A 21374-nucleotide genomic window follows, 5' to 3' on the forward strand; every position below is an offset into this window, starting at 1 on the left:
GTTCAATGGCCTACATTCTGGAAATAAAATGGTTAGTAAAGCATATTTTCAGAACTAAGAGAGATGGTAATCTAACCAATCAGAAAACAGAAGTCAGAGTTAACACTAGGTGATAAATATTCAAGAATCAGATAAAGGTTCACCTAACTTCTATGTTATTCAGCCACAGGAATGCTTGAAGTGAACTAATATTTTCATCAAAAAAATAAAAATAAAAAATAGGGACTGGGGTTATGGCTCAGCAGTACAGCGCTCAGCTAGTGCACGTGAGGCACTGGGTTCGATCCTCAGCATCACATAAAAATAAACAAATAAAAATAAAGGTGTCCACCTACAACTAAAAAAATTCTTTAAATAAAGAAAAATTAAGAAAAATATATATATATGAGCAAAGAGTTATCTATAAGGCTGTTCATTCCATCAGCTTAATAACAAAATACATATGAAATGACTTAAACATTTGCTTCTTTCATGTAATGAAATATCATACATCCTTAAATGTGTTTGTGGTTTTGTTACATGAAAAGACAATTTATAAAACAGTACATATGATCCACATAGAATGCTTTATAATTTTCCAAGTACATTCTACCATGTGACTCTTCAGCCACTCTGTGGAGAGTGTACCTATTGTCATTCTGAAGATGGCAAAACTGAGAGTTGGGAGTCAAGTGACTTATTTGAATTCACATGGTTAATAAAGGTGAGATTCAGGACTAGTAATTGGAACTTCCAACCCTGACCATTTCACTTTGTCACAATCCTGCACTTACAGGGGTGATTTTCCATAGTGGATAAAAATCTTTAGAATTATAATTGCAATAGCATAAATCCCAAATTTCAATATGATTGTAATGCACATATTTTACTGCTTACTCACTGGACACATTCAAAATCTATCTTGTACATCACAAAAGAAGTCGTGGGTAGGAAATGTGTCTTGTGATTCATATCATGTTGACCCAACCACTCACTCATAAGGTAATTTTTAGGGTAAAGATGAAGGAGAGTGTATCTGTCAATTAAATCTGCCAACGACGAACATAACATCCCCGCCCACGGATTGACTGTTTCTATATTAAGTTAGAATTGTATTTGCACCTTCTGGCAATTCAATTTAATTTTCAACAACAACAACAAATCAAGCAGGAATACTTGCTGCTAAATGTCTTACTAGCATTCTCTGCCCTTCTCCACTGGCAGCGCTGCAACTGTGAACCTGCTGTGGCCACCGAGACACACAAAAGGAAGGGGAAAGCCACCGAACGTTCTGAAGTGGCCCCAAATGCCAAGGTGCAGTCACAGCAGACCAGAAAGGACAAAAACAAGTAAGAAGTTTCTGCCGTGCTGTCAGAAATAAGGAAAGCAAGATCTCAAAAGATCCGGAGGCCACAAAATCATCCTCATTCTGAAAAACAGGTACACTCTGGGAAACTCAGGGACATGAATGTATATGTACAATTCTCCTTTCCCTCAAAGAGACTACCACAAAAAAAAAAAAAAAAAAAAAAAAAAAAGAAGAAGAAGAAGAAGAAGGAAAAGAAGAAAAAAGTACAGTTTTGAACAAAAATGATCCATGGGAAACCCAAGGAAAAGTTCCTACCTTAACAGTTATTAAATTCATGTGTTACCTTCTTGAAGTAATTGTGCAATGTGGTGGGACACGGAAGAGGAACTTCAGAGAGAAACATGATACTCTTTAACTTGGAAAGGTGCAGATTTGGAGGTGGGTCCATCAGGGGGAAAATGAGAAACAACCACTCAAAGTCACTCTTCCTCTGACTTTTTGCCTTCAAAATTCAATAGCAAAAAATACCAAATAATGCAACTGAAAAATGAGCAATAGATATTTCTCAAAAGAAACCATACAAATGGTCAACCAGTATAGGAACAAATGCTCAGCATCTCTAATCATGGGAAAATGCAAATCAAAACCACCCAACTTCAGTTAAAAGAGATGTTACCAAAAAGACAAAAGATAACGAGTGCTGGTTAGTATATAACAATAAGAGAACCCTTACACACTGATGTTGGAAATGTAAATCAGTGCAACCATTGTGGAAAACAGTATAGAGATTCCCCCCAAAATAAAGAAAATTAAAACTAGAACTACCATATGATCCAGCAATCTCACTACTGTGTTTATAACAAAAGAATCAAAATCAGAATGTCAAACAGACATCTGCAGGCTGAGGTTGTCCATGGTAGAGCACTTGCCTAGCATATGTGAGGTACTGGGTTTGATTCCAGCACCATTTATAAATAAATAAAACAAAGGTCCATCAACAGCTTAAAAAAAAAAGAGAGAGAGAGAGAGAGACATCTGCTCACTTGTGTTTACTATAGCACTATTTACAATACCCAAGAAATGGAAACAACCTAAGTGTTCATAAATTGATAAATGGATAAAGAAAATGGAATATTATTCAGCCATAAAAATAAGATAAAATTCTGCTATGTACAGAAACATGGGATGCAACTGGAGGACATTATGTTTCGTGAAACAAGACCGGCCCAGAAAGACAAGTACCGCATGATCTCACTCATGTGGAATTTAAAAATGTCGATCTTGGAGAAGTTGGGAGTACGAAGGTGGTCACCAGAGGCTGGGAAGAGTGGAGGGTAAGGAGAGATGAGGAAGGGCTGAAGCATGGGTCTGAAGCTAGAGTTAGATAAGAGAAACAAGTTCTGGTGCTCTTTTGCACAGCAGAGTGACCACAGATAATGATAGTGCACTGTATACTGGTTTTTAAGGGCTAGAAGAAAAGATTTTCAATGTTTTCACCATGATGAAATGATAAATGATTGAGGAGATAGATATATTTACCTCGATGTGAACATTACACAAGTGTCAAAATGTTTAAAAAAAAAAAAAATCTAGCCCATGAATGTGGATCTAGGAAAATAATCATGTCCTATCACTATTTCTTTTCCCTCCAACCAACAGATGTTGGGAATGAAGGAGGTCACAGTCCTCACCTTTGTTGATCTATTTCTTTTCTGTCTCTGCTTCTTAGTGTATAAAGCTTCAAGTCCCCCACCTCCTGTCAACTAGAAGCAGCCATGACACATATTCCTAACCAAAGAAATACAGTAGGAATCTCCTGGTGCTGCCTCTTTTCTTTCCCTTCCTCCCACCTAGAATATGTACGAAGCCTGGAGGTGTCGCAGACACCAGTAAAATGACAGGCCCGGAAGGCAGAGGAACCTGGACTTGGTGACACCACTGAGTCCACCTCCCTGTCTTGGATGGGCCACCCCTGGACTTCCTGGTATCTGCTGATGCTTCAGTAAAGGCATTTTGGGTGACTAGAAGTTGAACGTAGATCTAGTTCAATAAAATATCTCCCAGAAGCCAAGCCACAAATCACAGAGTGCCAACACTCGATGAATGTGCCACCGAGAGCCAGGAGTAGACTCCTGCAAGGAGGAGTTGGCCAGGATCAGGTATGAGGCCAGTTGAACTAAAAGGGCAGACTTAAGGTTACTGAGAACCCTGGACCTCACGTTTCTGTGTTTACCCCCACCCCAGCCCCACTGAAATGGGAAAAGGAACATAAAAATGTGAGAAAACCTACATCCGTGAAAAAAATCAAGAAAGAATATTTTTGTATGGGTTCTGAATGATTCCAACGAAATCAAATGTAAAGGTGTCTAAAGACATTTATGAGCCACTAATGGAAAAAAGTCAGTATGTGACATTCCAGCAGACCCAACTCACATGCACAGATGCAGAGGAGCAAGGGCTGGAATGGGCTCAGTGACTGAGAGAAGCTCTCCTTAGAATCGTGTCTTAGCTGCTAGAAACAGGGTGCTATGTGTCCCCAAAATTCATATTTTGAGACCTACTTCCCAGTACAATAGAATTCAGAGGTGAGTTCTTTGAGAGGTGATTGGGTCCTGAGGGCAGAACCCTCAGGCATGGGACTAGGGCTTTTATAAAAGAGACCGCACACAGCCAGAGCTCATCCCTTCCACCATTCGAGGACATGGCAAGAAGGAATCATCTGTGTCCACAAAGTGCAGAATCTGCTGGTGACTTAATCCTGGACTCCTCGGCCTCTGGAACTATTAAAAATAACTTTTTGTTGATGATAAGATATCCTACCTATGGTATTTTGTTATGATAACACAAATGGATTAAGACACTATTGGTCAAAGTCCCTCAGCTTCAAGTGTATGAAACTCAACTCAACTTAAGGATGGAAGGAAGGAAGGAAGGAAAGAAGGTAGAAAAGAAAAGAAAAGAAATGTTTTGATTAATACGGTCTGGGAAGTGCAAGATGAATTTGGTTCCAGGGTAAACTGAATCCAGGATCCAAATGACATCTTCAGGGCTGTCTCCCATTTCTCAGTTCTGTGTGCCCTCTCTTTCTCTCTCTCTCTCTCACCTCACTCTCTCTCTGCTCTCTCTCTCTCCCACCTCTCTCTCTCTCCCCTCTCTCTCTCTCTCCCCTCTCTCTCTCTCTCCTCACTCTCTCTCTCTCGTCTTTTCTTCTCTTCCTCCTCCAATACAGCTACCACTAAACCCAGACTCATATTCCCTCACGTGTCAAACACAAGAACTCTAAAAACTAAGAGATGACAGAAATAAAGACAACCGATTAACGATAAATATGGTTTAAACCCAGCAAAATGTAACCAAAGCCTTTTTCCAACTATACACATTTTCAGTTGAGAGAAAGGGGGTCCAGAATGAAGCCAAAGCACAGAACAAGTACGGGGGGTGCAGGCCAGACAAGAGATTAGAGCAATGAGTTATTAGAATATAAGATTCAAGAGGTAGGCACTTTTGGTGTGAAGATGAGGTTAAGGTATAGCCTTGAAAGTATGTGATTGAAAATTATTAAGGTTTTTAAATGACTCATCTGATGGCTCTGTCCATGCCAGGATAGTCACTGACCAGGAAACCGAATCCTCCAAGGGGTTTGGTTTTGTAGACTTCAACAGTGAGGAAGATGCCAAAGCTGCCAAAGAGGCCATGGAAGATGGTGACATCGATGGAAACAAAGTTACCTTGGACTGGGCCAAGCCGAAAGGGGAAGGTGGCCTTGAGGGTCGTGGTGGAGGAAGAGGAGGCTTTGGAGTCAGGGGTGGTGGCCAAGGAGGCAGAAGTAGATTCAGCAGCGGAGGCCGGAGAGGCTTTGGAGGACGAGGAGGCAGAGGGGGAGGAGGTGACCACAAGCCACAGGAAAGAAGACCAAGTTTGAATAGTTTCTTCTGTCCCTGTCGTTCCCTCTTCCATTTGAAAGAATGGACTCTGGGGTTTTTAAACTCTGTTACCTGTTCAATGACAGAGCCTTCTGAGGACATTCCAAGGCAGTATACAGTCCTGTGGTCTACTTGGAAATCCGTATAGATGACATTTTAAAGGAGATACCCTGTTGGTTTTGACTGGATATTCATATAAACTTTTTAAATAGGTAAGTGATAAAGCTAACCCTTATCTGTAAGTTTTGAATTTATATTGTTTCATCCCATGTACAAAACTGGCTTTTTTCCTACAAATAGTTTTTTGTTTTGTTTGTGTTGGGGGTATAAAGGAAAGCAGAATGTTTTATGAGTTTTGCTTCAGTGACTTTAGGACAAATTAAAAGTCCTAAACTCTGGAAAAAAAGAAAAGAAAATTATTAAGGTTTGAAATGTCAATTTTGAAAATACAATTGTGAAAATACAATTTTGGGATATTGTCACAGGGCATAGTATCTACTCAAATAATGCAAGCAGTCCAGGTTAAGGGAGGACTGAGCCTGGTACCACAGCAGTCCATAGTTGGAACATTGGACCAGCAGCCATGGATAACATCAATGATTTGGACTCAGAAGATGGTTTAGCCAGGAAGGTTGAACTTCACAAAAGGGGAATTTTCCCAGTGGAACTGGAAGGGAAGTGGGTTGTAAATGCAGTGGGATCAGGGAGGAGGTTGATCTTTCTAGAACCTGAGACCTGGGTGAATGAGAAGCCTCCCCTTGAGGCGGGGAAGAGGCCGGGCCTCAAGTGAGAGCGCCAATTCAGTTAAGGGGGAAGAATCATTCAGAAGAGAGATTAAAGACAGCACGGTTTGTTTTGTACGGAATGAATGTTCCAAAGGGCATACAGGAAAGGTTTGGAGATGGAGAGTCGTGTGCGCTGTAGTCAAGGAAGAGGACTAGGCCACAATATCAGAATGCAAGCATGGGAATAATTAGGTGGCAGGAAGGACTTACATTTTGAAGAGTAGCCAGGTTGGAAAGGATGGAAGAGAACTCTGCTATCAGTGTTTCTGGCCAGGCTGATGATAAGCAGAGTGCGGAGGTCAGCATGTTCGTCTCCCATTCCTTCCTCCAGATGTCACCTGCAGCAAAGATCATGAGGAGCCTGGGACAGCATGTCCACTAGAGCCCACAGTAGACACACAGAACTCTCTTGTTTTCATGTCCTGATCCCAAGGTTATTACTCAGTCTCAGAATAAGGAGCCAGTTCTGGCTCAGACTTGGCATTTTTCCTCACTCCTGCCAATCACGTTTTTCGTCTTTCAAGAGGAAGCCTTTTGAGAGGCTGTGTTGATCCCTAAAGTTCTCCCATAGTGATAAAGCAAACAGCAGCTGGGATCTGGCTCAAGCTTCACCCACCAGGCCAAGAGTTCTCTGCGCCAGAGTTTTCTGCTTCATGTACGAATTAATGTTCATTCACAGAGTTCATTCAGAGTTGAGATGTCTCACACGGTCCACCTCGTTTTGCTGCAAGGATCCTCATGCTGCACTCTGTACAGACTAAAACTTGATAAGACATTCTATTGAAACAGCACAATTTCAAAGAAGACAATGATCTGCACTGTTACATTCCACCCTAATGTGAAAATTCATAGTGCTGTAAATACCGTACACTTATCATTAAAAGAAAAATCGAGAATGTTTATCACACAGAAAAACATATTTGCCACAACACCCAAAGGTTGGCACAGATGCTGAGAAATTAGAACCCTCATCCGCTACTGGTAGGAGTGTCAAGCAATACAGCCAAGTTGGAAGTTATTTTGATCATTTCTCGATGCAGTCTAAACACAGCATTATCAAACAGCAATTCTACCCCCAGGTATAGGCTCAGGAGAAAGTAGTATACGAAGGTTCACAGCAACATTATTCATAATAAACACAAAAATTAGAAACAATCCAAATGTCCATCAGCTGACAATTAGATAAATAAAATATGATATATACATATAGTGGAATACTTATTTGTCAATAAAAAGTAACAAAATACTGATACCTGCTACAACACACATGATCCTTGAAAACATTTAAGCTAAGTAAGAGGCCAAACACAAAACTAACTTTTTAGTTATATCAAAAGTCCAGACTAGAAAAATCTATAGGTAAAATTCCAGAATCATATATATTATACACTTCAAGTGGGTAAAAGTCATGATATATTCATTATATCTCAAAAATATGTTTTCAGAGCTGAAGATATAGCTCAGTAGTAGAATACTTGCTTTGCGTGCATGAGGTCCTGAGTCAAAAACCCAGTACTGCATAAAAAAAGGAAGTGTGTGTGTGTGTGTTAAAGCGTCAAAAGTGAATTCTATAAACTTTATATCATATATCAGGTCAGTGCCCAACAAATATTTACTGAATGAAAAAATAAAAGAATAAGTGTTGATTTTATTTCTTGCTACTTTGCAGAATTCATTTAAGAGTTCTAGAAGTTTTCTGGTGGAATTTTTTGGCTCCTCTAAATATAGAATCATGTTTTTGGCAAATAGTGATAGTTTGAGTACTTCTTTGCCTATTCCCTTTCCTATTCCTATTTCCTAGTCCTATTCCCTATTCTGTCTAATTGCTCTGGCTAGAGTTTCAAGGACAATATCAAATAGAAGTGGTGAAAGAGGGCATCCCTGTCTTGTTCCAGTTTTGAGAGGGAATGCTTTCAGTTTTTCTCCATTGAGAATGATGTTGGCCATGGGCTTAGCATAGATAGCCTTCACAACATTGAGGTATGTTCCCATTATCCCTATTTTTCCTATTTTTCATGTTTTGAACATGAAGAGGTGCCGTATTGTACCTAATGCTTTTTTGCATCTACTGAAATGATACGATTGTTAACTCTGAGTCTACTGATGTGCTGAATTACATTTATTGATTTCTGTATGTTGAACCAACCTTGCATCCCTGGGATGAACCCCACTTGATCATGGTGCACTATCTTTTCAACATGTTTTTGTATGCAATTTGCCAGAATCTTGTTAAGAATTTTTGCATCTATGTTCATCAGGGATATTGGTCTGAAGTTTTCTTTCCTTGATGTGTCTTTGTCTGGTTTTGGTATCATGGTGATACTAGATTCAAAGAATGAGTTTAAAAGGGTTCCCACACTTTCTATTTCATGGACTACTTTGGGAAGTAATGGACAAGTTCTTCTTTTTTTTTATTGTAAACAAATGGGATACATATTGTTTCTCTGTTTGTACATGGAGTCAAGGCATACCATTTGTGTAATCATAAATTTACATAGGGTCATGTTGTTTAATTTATTCAATTATTTTTCCCTTCCCCCCCAACCCTCCCACCATCTTTTCCCTCTATACAGTCCTTCCTTCCTCCATTCTTGCCACACTCCTTAACCCTAACCCTAAACCTAACACTAACCTCTCCCACCCCCCATTATGTGAAATCATCTGTTTATCAGCGAGATCATTCGTCCTTTGGTTTTTTGAGATTGGCTTATCTCACTTAGCATGATATTCTCCAATTTCATCCATTTACCTGCAAATGCCATAATTTTATCATTTTTTATGGTGGAGTACAATTCCATTGTATATATATACCACAGTTTCTTTATCCATTCATCAATTGAAGGATATCTAGGTTGGTTCCACAGTCTGGCTATTGTGAATTGAGCAGCTATGAACATTGATGTGGCTGTATCTCTGTACTATGCTGATTTTAAGTCCTTTGGGTATAGGCCGAGGAGTGGGATAGCTGGGTCAAATGGTGGTTCCATTCCAAGCTTTCTGAGGAATCTCCATACTGCTTTTCAGAGTGGCTGCACTAATTTGCAGCCCCACCAACAATGTATGAGTGTACCTTTTTCCCCACATCCTCGCCAACACCTATTGTTGCTTGTGCTCTTGATAATCGCCATTCTAATTGAGGTGAGATGGAATCTTAAGGTAGTTTTGATTTGCATTTCTCTTATTACTAGAGATGTTGAACATTTTTTCATATATCTGTTGATTGCTTGCACATCTTCTGTGAAGTGTCTGTTCATTTTCTTAGCCCACTTGTTGATTGGATTATTTGTATTCTTGGTGTAGAGTTTTTTGAGTTCTTTATAGATTCTGGAAATTAGTGCTCTATATGAAGTATGAGTGGCAAAGATATTCTCCCACTCTGTAGGCTCTCTCTTCACATTGCTGATAGTTTCCTTTGTGAGAGAAAGCTTTTTAGTTTGAATCTATCCCAGTTGTTGATTCTTGCTTTTATTTCTTGTGCTATGGGAGTCATGTTGAGGAACTCTGATCCTAAGCCAACAAGGTGAAGATTTGGACCTACTTTTTCTTCTATAAGGTGCAGGGTCTCTGGACTGAATCCAAGGTCCTTGATCCATTTTCAGTTGAGTTTTGTGCTGTTGCATATGGATTTCCAGTTTTCCCAGCACCATTTGTTAAAGAGGCTATCTTTTCTCCATTGCATATTTTTGGCACCTTTGTCTAATATGAGAAAACTGCATTTATTTGGGTTTTGGTACCAATACCATGCCGTTTTTGTTACTATTGCTTTGCAGTAGAGTTGAAGATCTGGTATTGCGATACCCCCTGCTTTGCTCTTTCTGCTAAGGATTGCTTTAGCTATTCTGGGTTTCTTATTCTTCCAGATGAATTTCAGAATTGCTTGCTCTATTTCTGTAAGGTACGTCTTTGGGATTTTAATTGAAATTGCATTGAATCTGTATAGCACTTTTGGTAGTATGGCCATTTTGACAATATTAATTCTGCCTATCTAAGAACATGGGAGATCTTTCCATCTTCTAAGGTTTTCTTTAATTTCTTTCTTTAGTGTTCTGTAGTTCTCATTGTAGAGGTCTTTCACCTCTTTTGTGAGATTGATTCCCAAGTGTTTTATTTTTTTCGAGGCTATTGTGAATGGGGTTGTTTTCCTAATTTCTCTTTCTGAAGATTCATCACTTATGTATAAAAATGCATTGGATTTATAAGCATTGATCTTGTAACCTCCTACTTTACTGAATTCACTTATGAGTTCTAAAAGTTTTCTGGTGGAATTTCCGGGTTCCTCTAAATATATATTGATGTCATCAGCGAACAGGGATAGTTTGAGTTCTTCTTTTCCAATTCGTATCCCTTTAATTTCTTTGGTTTGTCTAATTGCTCTTGCTAGAGTTTCAAGGACGATGTTGAATAGAAGTGGTGAAAGAGGGCATCCCTGCCTTGTTCCAGTTTTTAGGGGGAATGCTTTCAGTTTTTCACCATTTAGAATGATATTGGCCATGGGCTTGGTGCAGATGGCCTTTACAATGTTAAGAAATGTTCCCACTACCCCAATTTTTTCTAGTGTTTTGAGCATGAAGGGATGCTGTATTTTATCGAATGCTCTTTCTGCATCTATCAAAATAATCATGTGATTCTTGACTTTAAGTCTATTGATATGGTGAATTACATTTATTGATTTCTGGATGTTGAATCAACCTTGCATCGCTGGGATAAAACCCACTTGATCATGGTGCACTATCTTTTTAATATATTTTTGGATGCGATTTGCTAAAATTTTGTTGAGAATTTTTGCGTCGATGTTCATTAAGGATATTGGTCTGAAATTTTCTTTCCTCGATGTGTCTCTGTCTGGTTTAGGTATCAGGGTGATATTGGCTTCATAGAATGAGCTTGGGAGGGTTCCCTCCTCTTCTATTTCATGGAATACTTTGAGGAGTATTGGAATGAGCTCTTCTTTAGAGGTTTTGTAGAACTCGGCTGAGAACCCATCTGGTCCCGGACTTTTCTTTGTTGGTAGGCTTTTGATGACCTCTTCTATTTCATTGCTTGAAATTGATTTATTTAAGTTCTGTATGTCTTCCTGGTTCAGTTTAGGTAATTCAGATGTCTCTAGAAACTTGTTGATGTCTTCAAGGTTTTCTGTTTTGTTGGAGTATAGATTTTCAAAATAGCTTCTAATTATGTTTTGTATTTCACTCATGTCTGTTGTGATATTTCCTTGTTCATTCTGAATTTTAGTAACTTGAGTTTTCTCCCTCTTTGTTAGTGTGGCTAAGGGTTTATCAATTTTGTTTATTTTTTCAAAGAACCAACTATTTATTGTGTTAATTTTTCTGATTGTTTCTATTGTTTCAATTTCGTTGATTTCGGCTCTGATTTTAACTATTTCCTGTCTTCTACTACTTTTGGTGTTGGTCTGCTCTTCTTTTTCTAGGACTTTGAGCTGTAGTGTTAAGTCGTTTATTTGTTGATTTTTACTTCTTTTGTTGAATGCACCCCATGAAATAAATCTTCCTCTAAGTACTGCTTTCATAGTGTCCCAGAGATTTTGATATGATGTGTCTTTGTTCTCATTTACTTCTAAGAATTTTTTTTAATTACCTCCTGATGTCTTCTGTTATCCATTCATCATATAATAGCATATTATTTATTCTCCAGATATTGGAGAAGTTTCTGTTTTTTATTCTGTCATTTATTTCTAATTTCAATCCATTATGATCTGATAGAGTACAAGGTAGTATCTCTATCTTCTTGTATTTGCTAACAGTAGCTTTGTGGCATAAAACATGGTCTATTTTAGAGAAGGATCCATGTGCTGAGAAGAAAGTGTATTCATTCTTTGTTGGATGGTATATTCTATATATGTCTGTTAAGTCTAAATTGTTGATTGTGTTATTGAGATCTATGGTTCCTTTATTCAATTTTTGTTTGGAAGATCTATCCAGTGGTGAGAGGTGTGTTAAAATCGCCTAGTATTATCGTGTTGTGGTCTATTTGATTTCTGGAATTGAGAAGGATTTGTTTGACATACATGAATGAGCCAATGTTCAGGGCATAGATATTTATGATTGTTATGTCTTGCTGATTTATGCTTCCCTTAAGCAGTATGTAATGTCCTTCTTTATCCCTTCTGACTAGTTTTGGCTTGAAGTCCACATTATCAGAAATGAGGATGGATACTCCAGCTTTTTTGCTGTGTCCGTGTGCATGGTATGTTTTTTCCCATCCTTTCACCTTTAGTCTATGGGTATCTCTTTCTATGAGATGAGTCTTTTGCAGGCAGTATATTGTTAGATTTTTCTTTTTAATCCAATCTGCCAGTCTATATCTTCTGATTGATGAGTTCAGGCCATTAATATTCAGGGTTATTATTGTGATATGATTTGTATTCCCAGTCATTTGACTCATTTTTGTTTTTTGACATGATTTGGTTTCTCCTTTATTTGACTATTCCTTTAGGCTAGTTCCTCCTATTGCTTATTTGCATTGTTGTTTTTCATCTCTTCCTCATGGAATATTTTGCTGAGAATGTTCTGTAATGCCGGCTTTCTTTCTGTAAATTCCTAGAGCTTTTGTTTATCATGGAAGGATTTTATTTCATCATCAATTCTGAAAGTAAGTTTTGCTGGGTATAAGACTCTTGGTTGGCATCCGTTTTCTTTCAGGGCTTGGTAAATGTTGTTCTAGGCCCTTCTAGCTTTTAGGGTCTGGATTGAAAAATCTGCTGATATTCTTATTGGTTTCCCCCTGAATGTAATTTGATTCTTTTCTCTCGCGGCCTTTAAAATTCTGCCTTTATTTTGTATGTTAATGAGTTCTTCTTTGAAGGTCTTGTAGAATTTTTCTGGGAATTCCTCTGGTCCCGGGCTTTTCTTTGTGGTAGGCTTTTGATGGCATTATCTATTTCAGTGCTTGAAATTGATCTGTTTAAATTGTGTATGTCCTCCTGATTCAGTTTGACTAGATCATACATCTCTAGAAATTGATGAATGTCTTCGAGATTTTCTGTTTTGTTAGAGTACAATTTTTCAAAATAGTTTCTAATTATCTTCTGTATTTCAATACTGTCTGTCCTGATATTTCCTTTTTCAGCATGAAGTTTAGTAATTTGGGTTTCTCTCTCCTTCTCTTTGTTAATGTGGCTAGGGCTTATCAATTTTATGTATTTTTTCAAAGAACCAACTTTTTGTTTTGTCAGTTTTTTCAATTGTTTCTTTTGTTTCAATTTCATTGATTTTAGCTCTGCTTTTAATTATTTCCTGTCTTCTACTCCTTTTGGTGTTGATCGGTTCGTCCTCTTCTAGGGCTTTAAAATGTAATGTTAGACCATTTATTTGTTGACTTTTTATTCTTTTAATGAATGAACTCAATGCAATGAACTTTCTCTTAGTACTGCTTTCATAGTGTCCCAGATTTTTATATGTTGTGAAGTGCTCTCATTTACCTCTAAGAATTTTTTATCTCCTCCCTGATAACTTCTGCTATCCATGCATCATTCAATAGTGTATTATTTAGTCTCCAGGTGTTAGATTATCTTCTTTTTTATATTTTATCATTGATTTCTAATTTCATTCCATTATGAACTGTTAGAATGTAAGGTAGTATCTCCATTTTTTGTTTTTTCTAAGAGTTTCTTTGTGGCATAACATATGGTCTATTTTAGAGAAGAATTCATGTGCTGCTGATAAGAAAGTGTATTTCCTCATTGATGGATGGAATATTATATATATATGTATATATGTATGTATGTGTATATATATATCTGTTAAGTCTAAGTTATCAATTGTGTTATTGATTTCTACATTTTCTTTGTTCAGTTTTTGTTCAGAAGATCTAACTAGAGGTGAGAGAGGTGTGTTAAAGTCACCTAGTATTATTGTGTTATGGTCCATTTGATTCCTGAAATGAGAAGGGTTTGTTTGATGTACATAGATGCTCCATTTTGGGGGGCATAAATATTTACAATTGTTATGTCTTGCTGATTTATGTTTCCCTTAAGCAGTAGGAAATGTCCTTCCTCATCCCTTCTGACTAACTTTGGCTTGAAGTCCACTTTATCTGATATGAGAATGGACACCCCTGCTTTTTTACTGGGTCCATGTATATATGTTTTCTCCCATCCTCTCATCTTCAGTCTGTGAATGTCTTTTCTGATGAGATGAGTCTCTTGAGGGCAGGATATTGTTGATATTTCTTTTAAATCCAATCTGCCTGTCTGTGTCTTTTGATTGATGAGTTCAGGACATTAACAATAGGGGTTATTATTGAGATATGATTTGTATTCCTGATCATTTTGGCTTAGTTTTGGTTTTTAACTTGACTTGATTTCTCCTTTGACTGGCTTTTCCTTTAGTTCCTCCCTTTGCTGACTTTCATTGTTGTTTTTCATTTCCTTCTCATGGAATATTTTGCTGAGAATTATCTGTAGTATAGGCTTTCTATTTATAATTTTTTTTAACTTTTGTTTATCATGGAAGGATTTTACTTTGTCATCAAATCCGAAGAGAAGTTTTGCTGGGTGTAAGATTCTTGGTTGGTATTTATGTTCTTTAAGAGCTTGAAATATGCTGTTCTGGGCCCTCCTAGCTTTTAGGGTCTGGGCTGAGAAATCTGCTGATATCCATATTGGTTTTCCACTATACATAATTTGCTTTTTTTCTCTCATGGCCTTTAAACTTCTATCCTTATTTTGTATTCTGGCCTCAGTGTGAACCTGATGTAATCTTGTACATTTGGTGTCCTCTTGTATATGATTTTTGTTTCATTCTTCAGGTTTGGGAAATTTTCTGATATTATTTCATTGAATATACGGTCTCCATATCTATAGATTCATTCCTTTGATTTGTATCTGTGCCTTCTGCTATCTTCATTATTCTTAAATTTGGACTTTTCATGTTATCCCATAATTCTTGGAGGTTCTGTTCATGATTTCTTACCATCTATTCAGTGTGGTCAACTTTATTTTCAAGATTAAATATTTTGTCTTCATTGTCTGAAATTCTGTCTTCAAAGTGATCTTGTCTATTGGTGATGATTTCTATTTTAATTTGGTTTATCATTTCCTTCACTTCAAGGATTTCTGTTTTACTTTTTTTTTCAGAATCTCTCTTTATTGAAGGAATCTTTTGCTTCCTGCATATGCTTTTAACTTTTTATTGAAGCGATCTTTTGTTACCTTCAGTTGCTCTCTTATATCATCCTTTATTTCACAGATCATTTTAATTATGTACATTCTGAACTCCTTCTCTGACAATTCTTCTACTGTGCTCTCAATGGATTCTACTAATATAGCATCTTGGTTTCTTTGGTGTATTTTCTTCCCTTGTATTTCTAATGTTGTTCAGGTGTCTTGCCTTTAGCAGTTTGGATACGAGGTATTACAGTTTCCCCTCCATAAGTTTATAGTGTCCATGCAGGTTTCCAATACCTAGCCTCTAAGGTGGAGATCAATATTAACACCACCCAATGCAAATAATATGCAGCCTTTAACTGAATAACTCCTATTAGGACATAAACAGTTTTATCGCAATAAACAGAGATGATGTGTTTGATTATTATCTGCAACATAAACAGTAGGTCTGCAAGAAGGTCTACAGTTTCTAAAGGTGGACAAAGAAAGAATGAGAGAGGGGTGAAGGATGTGATGTTCATGAAGTAGGAGGTGAGACTATAGAGGTATTAGATCATACGAAGAGAGAAAGAGAAATCAAAAGAAGCTGGTTGTTATCCAGAGTGAAGAGAGGACGATACTCTGAGGAAACATAAATCAGAGGAAAATAGAGTGAGTAAAAGAAAAGAAAAATGAAAAACATGTCAAAAAAAGAAAAGAATTTAAAACAAAACTGTAAAATACTATTTAAACCTCCCTGTCCTCAGTAGCCTGATGCATGAAAAGTACTCAATTATAAAAATGTCTGGGATGTGAGAGTGGGAAAGGAAAACAGGAAAAAGAAAATACAAGGGGAAACAGAGTCTTGGAGTAAAATTGAGAATTGTTTCTGTTGGAGTTCAGTATCGTCTCTGCTTCCCTTCTCGTCTGATAGGTGGGGTTGTCTGAGGGTTGCTGATAACTCCACCCTCAGGATGGGGAAAGTGGCTGAGGTGGGAGGATTAGACTTGGAAGCAGGCTATAGCAATTGCCAGTCCCACTGGAAGGCTGCACCCCAGGACTCTCGGAAGAATACTGGGCAGACCAGGACCAGGCTTTGAGAGCTGTGGGCCAGCCACATAGCTGCAAGCACTGGGCTGCGCTGGTTGCTGGGGTGGCTGGGAGACTGGGGAATGAGGAGCTGGAGGGCCCTCTTGGTTGCCAAACCGACAGGAACAAGTGATACCTGAATACCATTTTGGGGCCAGAGTTGTGGACCAGGCTGATGTTGGGTTTCAGCAAGTGTTGCCTGAGTTGTCTCTGGAATCCCAGTGCGTGCCAGGCTGGTTGACTGGACCAGCTGGGATCAAGACCCCTCACACCCTCTTCCAATCTACCAATCCCTTACAAGACTCTCTCCGTCCTCTGCAGCAAAATGGTGGCTATTAGCACACCTAACAAGGATACCTCCATGTAACCAAGCCTGCAGGGACCTTGGTGATGTTCTTTCAGGTCTTCAACCCTCGATGGAAGTAATCACCAACTATGGAAGTAATCACATAGTTGGTGGTGGTGGTGGCAGCAGCTGACCTGTAGGTACCTTGTTACTGGGCTTCTAGTCTCTGTCCAGTGTCCCAAGATGGAAGCTGCCCTAACTAAAGATAGTGGTGGTGATAGTGATGGTAACCCAAGAGGGTGTTGCAGGTGTACCAAGATGGAGGCTACCACTTTCAGAGATGTGGCAGCAAAAGTGGGTCATGTACTGAAGTTTGGCAGCTTGTTTAAAGATGCAGAGCTGTGGCAGGTGGCTGTCTTCAGGCCCTGACCTGTGTCCCAAGGTAGAGGCTACCATGTGGAGGGAGATATGGAGGCAACTGCTGTGTCCCAAGATGGAGGCTCCACATGTTGGTAGATGTGGAACCTATTATCCTATTCTTCATCTTTTACTTTGAATAACGATGGTGCCTACAATTTTTCACCTAATCTTTTTTTCTTACTTAGTCTATTGCTGTAAGAACATTTAATTGTGATTATTTTCTGATTAAGATCATTCTATATTTTTTGGCATCCTGTGGTTAAGAGCTTTCCATTCTTATTCATTTTTTATATTATAATAAACTGTGAATTGTAATTTTATTTTGTAAATTATAAGCCAATGTTATTATTTTCCTTTTGATGCTCAAAATAATCTTCCCAGATTTGGCAATGGAAGTTATCAAGGGGGCATCTATGACCTTTCTATATATTCCTATCAGTCTTTGCACACCTCTTGCATTCTGGTAGGATAAAAGGCTCTAAGTTAATCTTGTCCTGCTCCAGTACTGGTATCAGCTAGTTTTCCAAGCATATGTAATTCCTCCTAGTTGGGAATGTTATTGAGAAACTGAGATCTGGGTTCTAGGTGTACCCATTGCCTCTGAGGTTTCTTTGCCTTGTGGTCCTCTTAATATCTGTATATATTGAAAAAAAGTTTTGATCACTTGTTAAAACATTCAATGATTTATTTGTAGCTTAAAAGAGTAAACATTCTTAATTTTTGAAAGCTAAGAAGTAATTTCATTAAATGGAAAATCTTATATCTTAGAATTCCAGGGACATTTTCCTCTGTATTTCTGTTAAGTATTCTATACTGTAATCTTTAAAATATCTTGATATAGCTAGGGACTGATGGAGGAAGAAGGAATGGAAAACCTCCTTTTTAGGAGGTTCTTGCATGTATTTAGGCAGAAGTGTGGTTCACTTTCTGTCTGACTCTGTAAAAGTTTTATATAATTGGATCTATGGGACATTATCCCTGAAGGATCTGAAGTTCTAAACCTCTGCATATTACAGTTACTGTACTTTAAATTGTTCAGGGAAAACATGTATTCCCTCAAAACAACAAATGATTTAAATTTAACTAGTATTTCAGTTGCTATCCTTTGATATTTTTAGTTATGTGGTGGTTGATAATTTAAAAAGAAATGAATTGCATTGTTGATTATAAACAGTCACATTCTTAACATGGACGCACTCATTCTTCCTTGCACACAGGTAACTTTATGAAGTATATCATAAAGCAGTATTTTATCTGGAGTAGTAAAATGAGATTGTCACAACATTAGCATTTATGCCGGTTTTTTAAACGTGGAGAACTGTGAGAAGAATGACTGCATTGACTAAAATAGAGAAATAAGGAAAGAAGGCCAGTGATGGTAAAGTGAAGACTGAAAGATTGTGACATGAACCATATGATTGAGGGACTCGTCTATGAAAGAGCAAAAAGAGGACAGCAGTGTGCGTGGCCAGTGTGACCATGGAGGGAGTTTGTAAGAATGTGTATTTGAAAATAGAATGGAGAGAATCAGCAGAGAAGGAAAATGTTTGAAGGTGATAAAGAGCAATAGATGAGCAAAAGCAAGGTAAGTTTCTAATAAATTTTTGTCCACAATATGACATGTGAAAACACCCTGAAGTGTCTTATCTAACTAAAGGATCTTGGGCTGGGGGTATAGCTCAGTGCTAGAGTGCTTGCCTAGCATCTGTGAGCCCCTGGTTTGAAACTCAGAATCACAATAAATAAGTAAATAAATAAAGGTATTGTGTCCATCTACAACTTTAAAAATTTAAAATTGGAAAAAGATAAACTATAGGATCTTAATCATACTTTTAAAGAAACAGTAATTTTCTAAAGCAGTTTGTTTTCTTTATTTGCTAGATATTCATGGGTCTTGGTGTATAAGAATATTACCTGGTTATAATTTCTAGAACTCCTCACATACTCACGAGGGTATGGGGCTTGATAATGAATGAATTTGTATATGGATATCAGTGTTTATGAAGTGGGCTATGTTATGTGACTTATAAACTGTCTCTTAAATACAATCACAATGCTTCAAGCAACGTCATCCTTTCTGAAACAGTATACAGGTGTCCTAAGCTCCTAGCTGACAGAGTTCACTCAGACCCAGAACTTCATAGGTGTTGGTTTTAAATGCATTTTTTTTTTTTGTTTCTTTCCACATTCAGCCAAAATCATTGTTGGTTTTTATTGTATCTTATGAGCTTTCTTTCCCTTACTTACCTGGCTCACTTTTCTAATTTGTGCTCAATAATTTATTCAATGTCCATTTTTATTTTTCCTCATTCAGTCACTTTCAAATCTTCATTGAAAACCTACTGTGCTAAGGACAGGATTATGAGCTGAAATTAAAATATGAAACAGGTTTATGCTTGTTTTCAGACTCACTGTTCTCTAAGTGGTGTTGTGTAAGACTCACCTTTTATGTAGATCAAATCGGCTTCCCCTTAGATCAACACATATGCTGTTTTGTGACTTCTTGCATACATTATGTTTGAAATAGTGAAAAAAAGATTGAGAATGATTTCCTAACTAAAAAAAATTTCATTTTGTTAGTTTCTTTATGTCCTCAGATGGAAGGAAGAGAATTATTCTAGAATAGCTACAGGTGAGAGAAAGGAAATGCACGGAGAAAATTTCACCCGCTGGAGCTTTTTTTTCCTGGAGGGATTTTCCCGGTACCCAAGGTTAGAGATTGTTCTCTTCGTCTTCAGCCTTGTGATGTATGTGATCACCCTCCTGGGTAACAGCTCTCTTATTTCAATCACTCTCCTGGATTCACGCCTTCAAACCCCTATGTACGTGTTCCTTGGAAACCTCTCTTTCATGGACATTTGTTACACATCTGCGTCTATCCCTACATTGCTGGTGAACCTGCTGTCATCCCGAAAAACCATTATCTTTTCAGGGTGTGCTGTGCAGATGTATCTGGCCCTCGCCATGGGCTCCACAGAGTGCGTGCTTCTGGCCGTGATGGCGTATGACCGCTATGTGGCCATCTGCAACCCGCTGAGATACTCCATCATCATGAACAGGCAGGTCTGCTTGCAGATGGCCACCGTCTCCTGGGTGACAGGCTGTCTGACCGCCCTGCTGGAAACCACCTTCGCCCTGCAGACACCCCTCTGTGGGAATCTCATTGACCACTTCACGTGCGAAATCCTGGCAGTGCTGAAGTTAGCTTGCACAAGTTCACTGCTTGTGGACGTGATCATGCTGGTGGTGAGCATCCTCCTCCTGCCCATTCCAATGCTCTTGATTTGCATCTCCTATGTCTTCATTCTCTCTACTATCCTGAGAATCAGCTCAGCAGAGGGGAGGCACAAAGCGTTTTCCACTTGTGGCGCACATTTGACTGTGGTCATCTTATACTATGGGGCTGCCCTCTCCATGTACCTGAAACCCTCTTCATCGAACTCACAAGAAATAGACAAAATCATCTCACTGCTTTATGGAGTGCTCACCCCTATGTTAAACCCCATCATTTACAGTTTAAGAAACAAGGAAGTCAAGGATGCTATGAAAAAACTGCTGGGCAGAATACTGTTGCCTCCAACACACGAATCTCTCTGACCAGATGCCTGTTTCACCAAGGATGCGCCCCGGCAGAACTCACCGGGGAAACTCTAGACACATACAGCCCCTTAGAGCTCGTCCTTGAGCCTTAGCTTATGGTTTCATGTGAGAATGTGTGCACCAAGGAATTGCTGATGGGCGAGAGGAGGTTCCTATCTACATTTCTGAATGTTTCCTGTCTTTGGCGTTTCATGGTTGTGAGAAGTGTGACTCAATGTTTGCACTCGAAAGTAACTTGGATAAATGTAGAGCCAGTGCATGTTAGTGCCTGAGGAAACTTGCATATCTTGTTTGGTTAAATCCTTACAAAAGAATGAACAATAAAGATTGGCCTTGATTATGGAAATGAGAAAACAAAATCAAAGAAAAATTCAAAGGCTTAGCATCACACAGTTGCAGAACCAACATGAACATATCCTGGTGACTTCTTGGCCAGCACTACATGGTAGTGGCTCCCTAACTACACTTGCATTTTAAAACTCCTCATTAAAACTCCCTCTCTTCCTATGCAAGGCAGTCAATGATGCCTGCTTGATTTGCCTGCTGCTCATGTTTCTCTTTTCTTCTTGGTAAGGAGGTTGAACCCAAGGGCACTCAAACACTTGTTTGTATTTATTTTGTGACAGAGTCTCAGTTACTAGGGCCTCAGTACATTGCTGAGGCTGACGTTGAACTCCAGATCCTCCTGCCTCAGTCTCCCAAGCTGCTGGGATTATAGGCATGCCCCACTATGCCCAGCTGCTCTTTGCTTTTTTTAAGCACATGGATACTTGTGCAAATTGTATCTGTCTCTACAACACTATTCTCATATATGAATTAGGTCTTTTTCATTCATATTTGTATTTGTTTCTTCCTAGAATAATTGACTTCACAAGGACAA

General features: G+C 38.4%; 1 protein-coding gene across 1 annotated transcript; it reads left to right on the plus strand.

The window, feature by feature from the left end:
* The first annotated feature begins 18394 nt into the window (after positions 1–18394).
* LOC306644659 (olfactory receptor 2K2) lies at positions 18395–21107 on the plus strand. Its single transcript, XM_079111793.1, has 2 exons — positions 18395–18479; positions 19475–21107. The coding sequence occupies exons 1-2, from the start codon at positions 18465–18467 to the stop codon at positions 20489–20491; spliced, it is 1032 nt and encodes a 343-aa protein (XP_078967919.1). The 5' UTR covers positions 18395–18464; the 3' UTR covers positions 20492–21107.
* The last annotated feature ends 267 nt before the right edge of the window (positions 21108–21374 follow it).

The sequence above is a fragment of the Sciurus vulgaris genome, assembly GCF_902686455.1.
Source record: "Sciurus vulgaris genome assembly, chromosome: 15".
Taxonomy (NCBI): domain Eukaryota; kingdom Metazoa; phylum Chordata; class Mammalia; order Rodentia; family Sciuridae; genus Sciurus; species Sciurus vulgaris.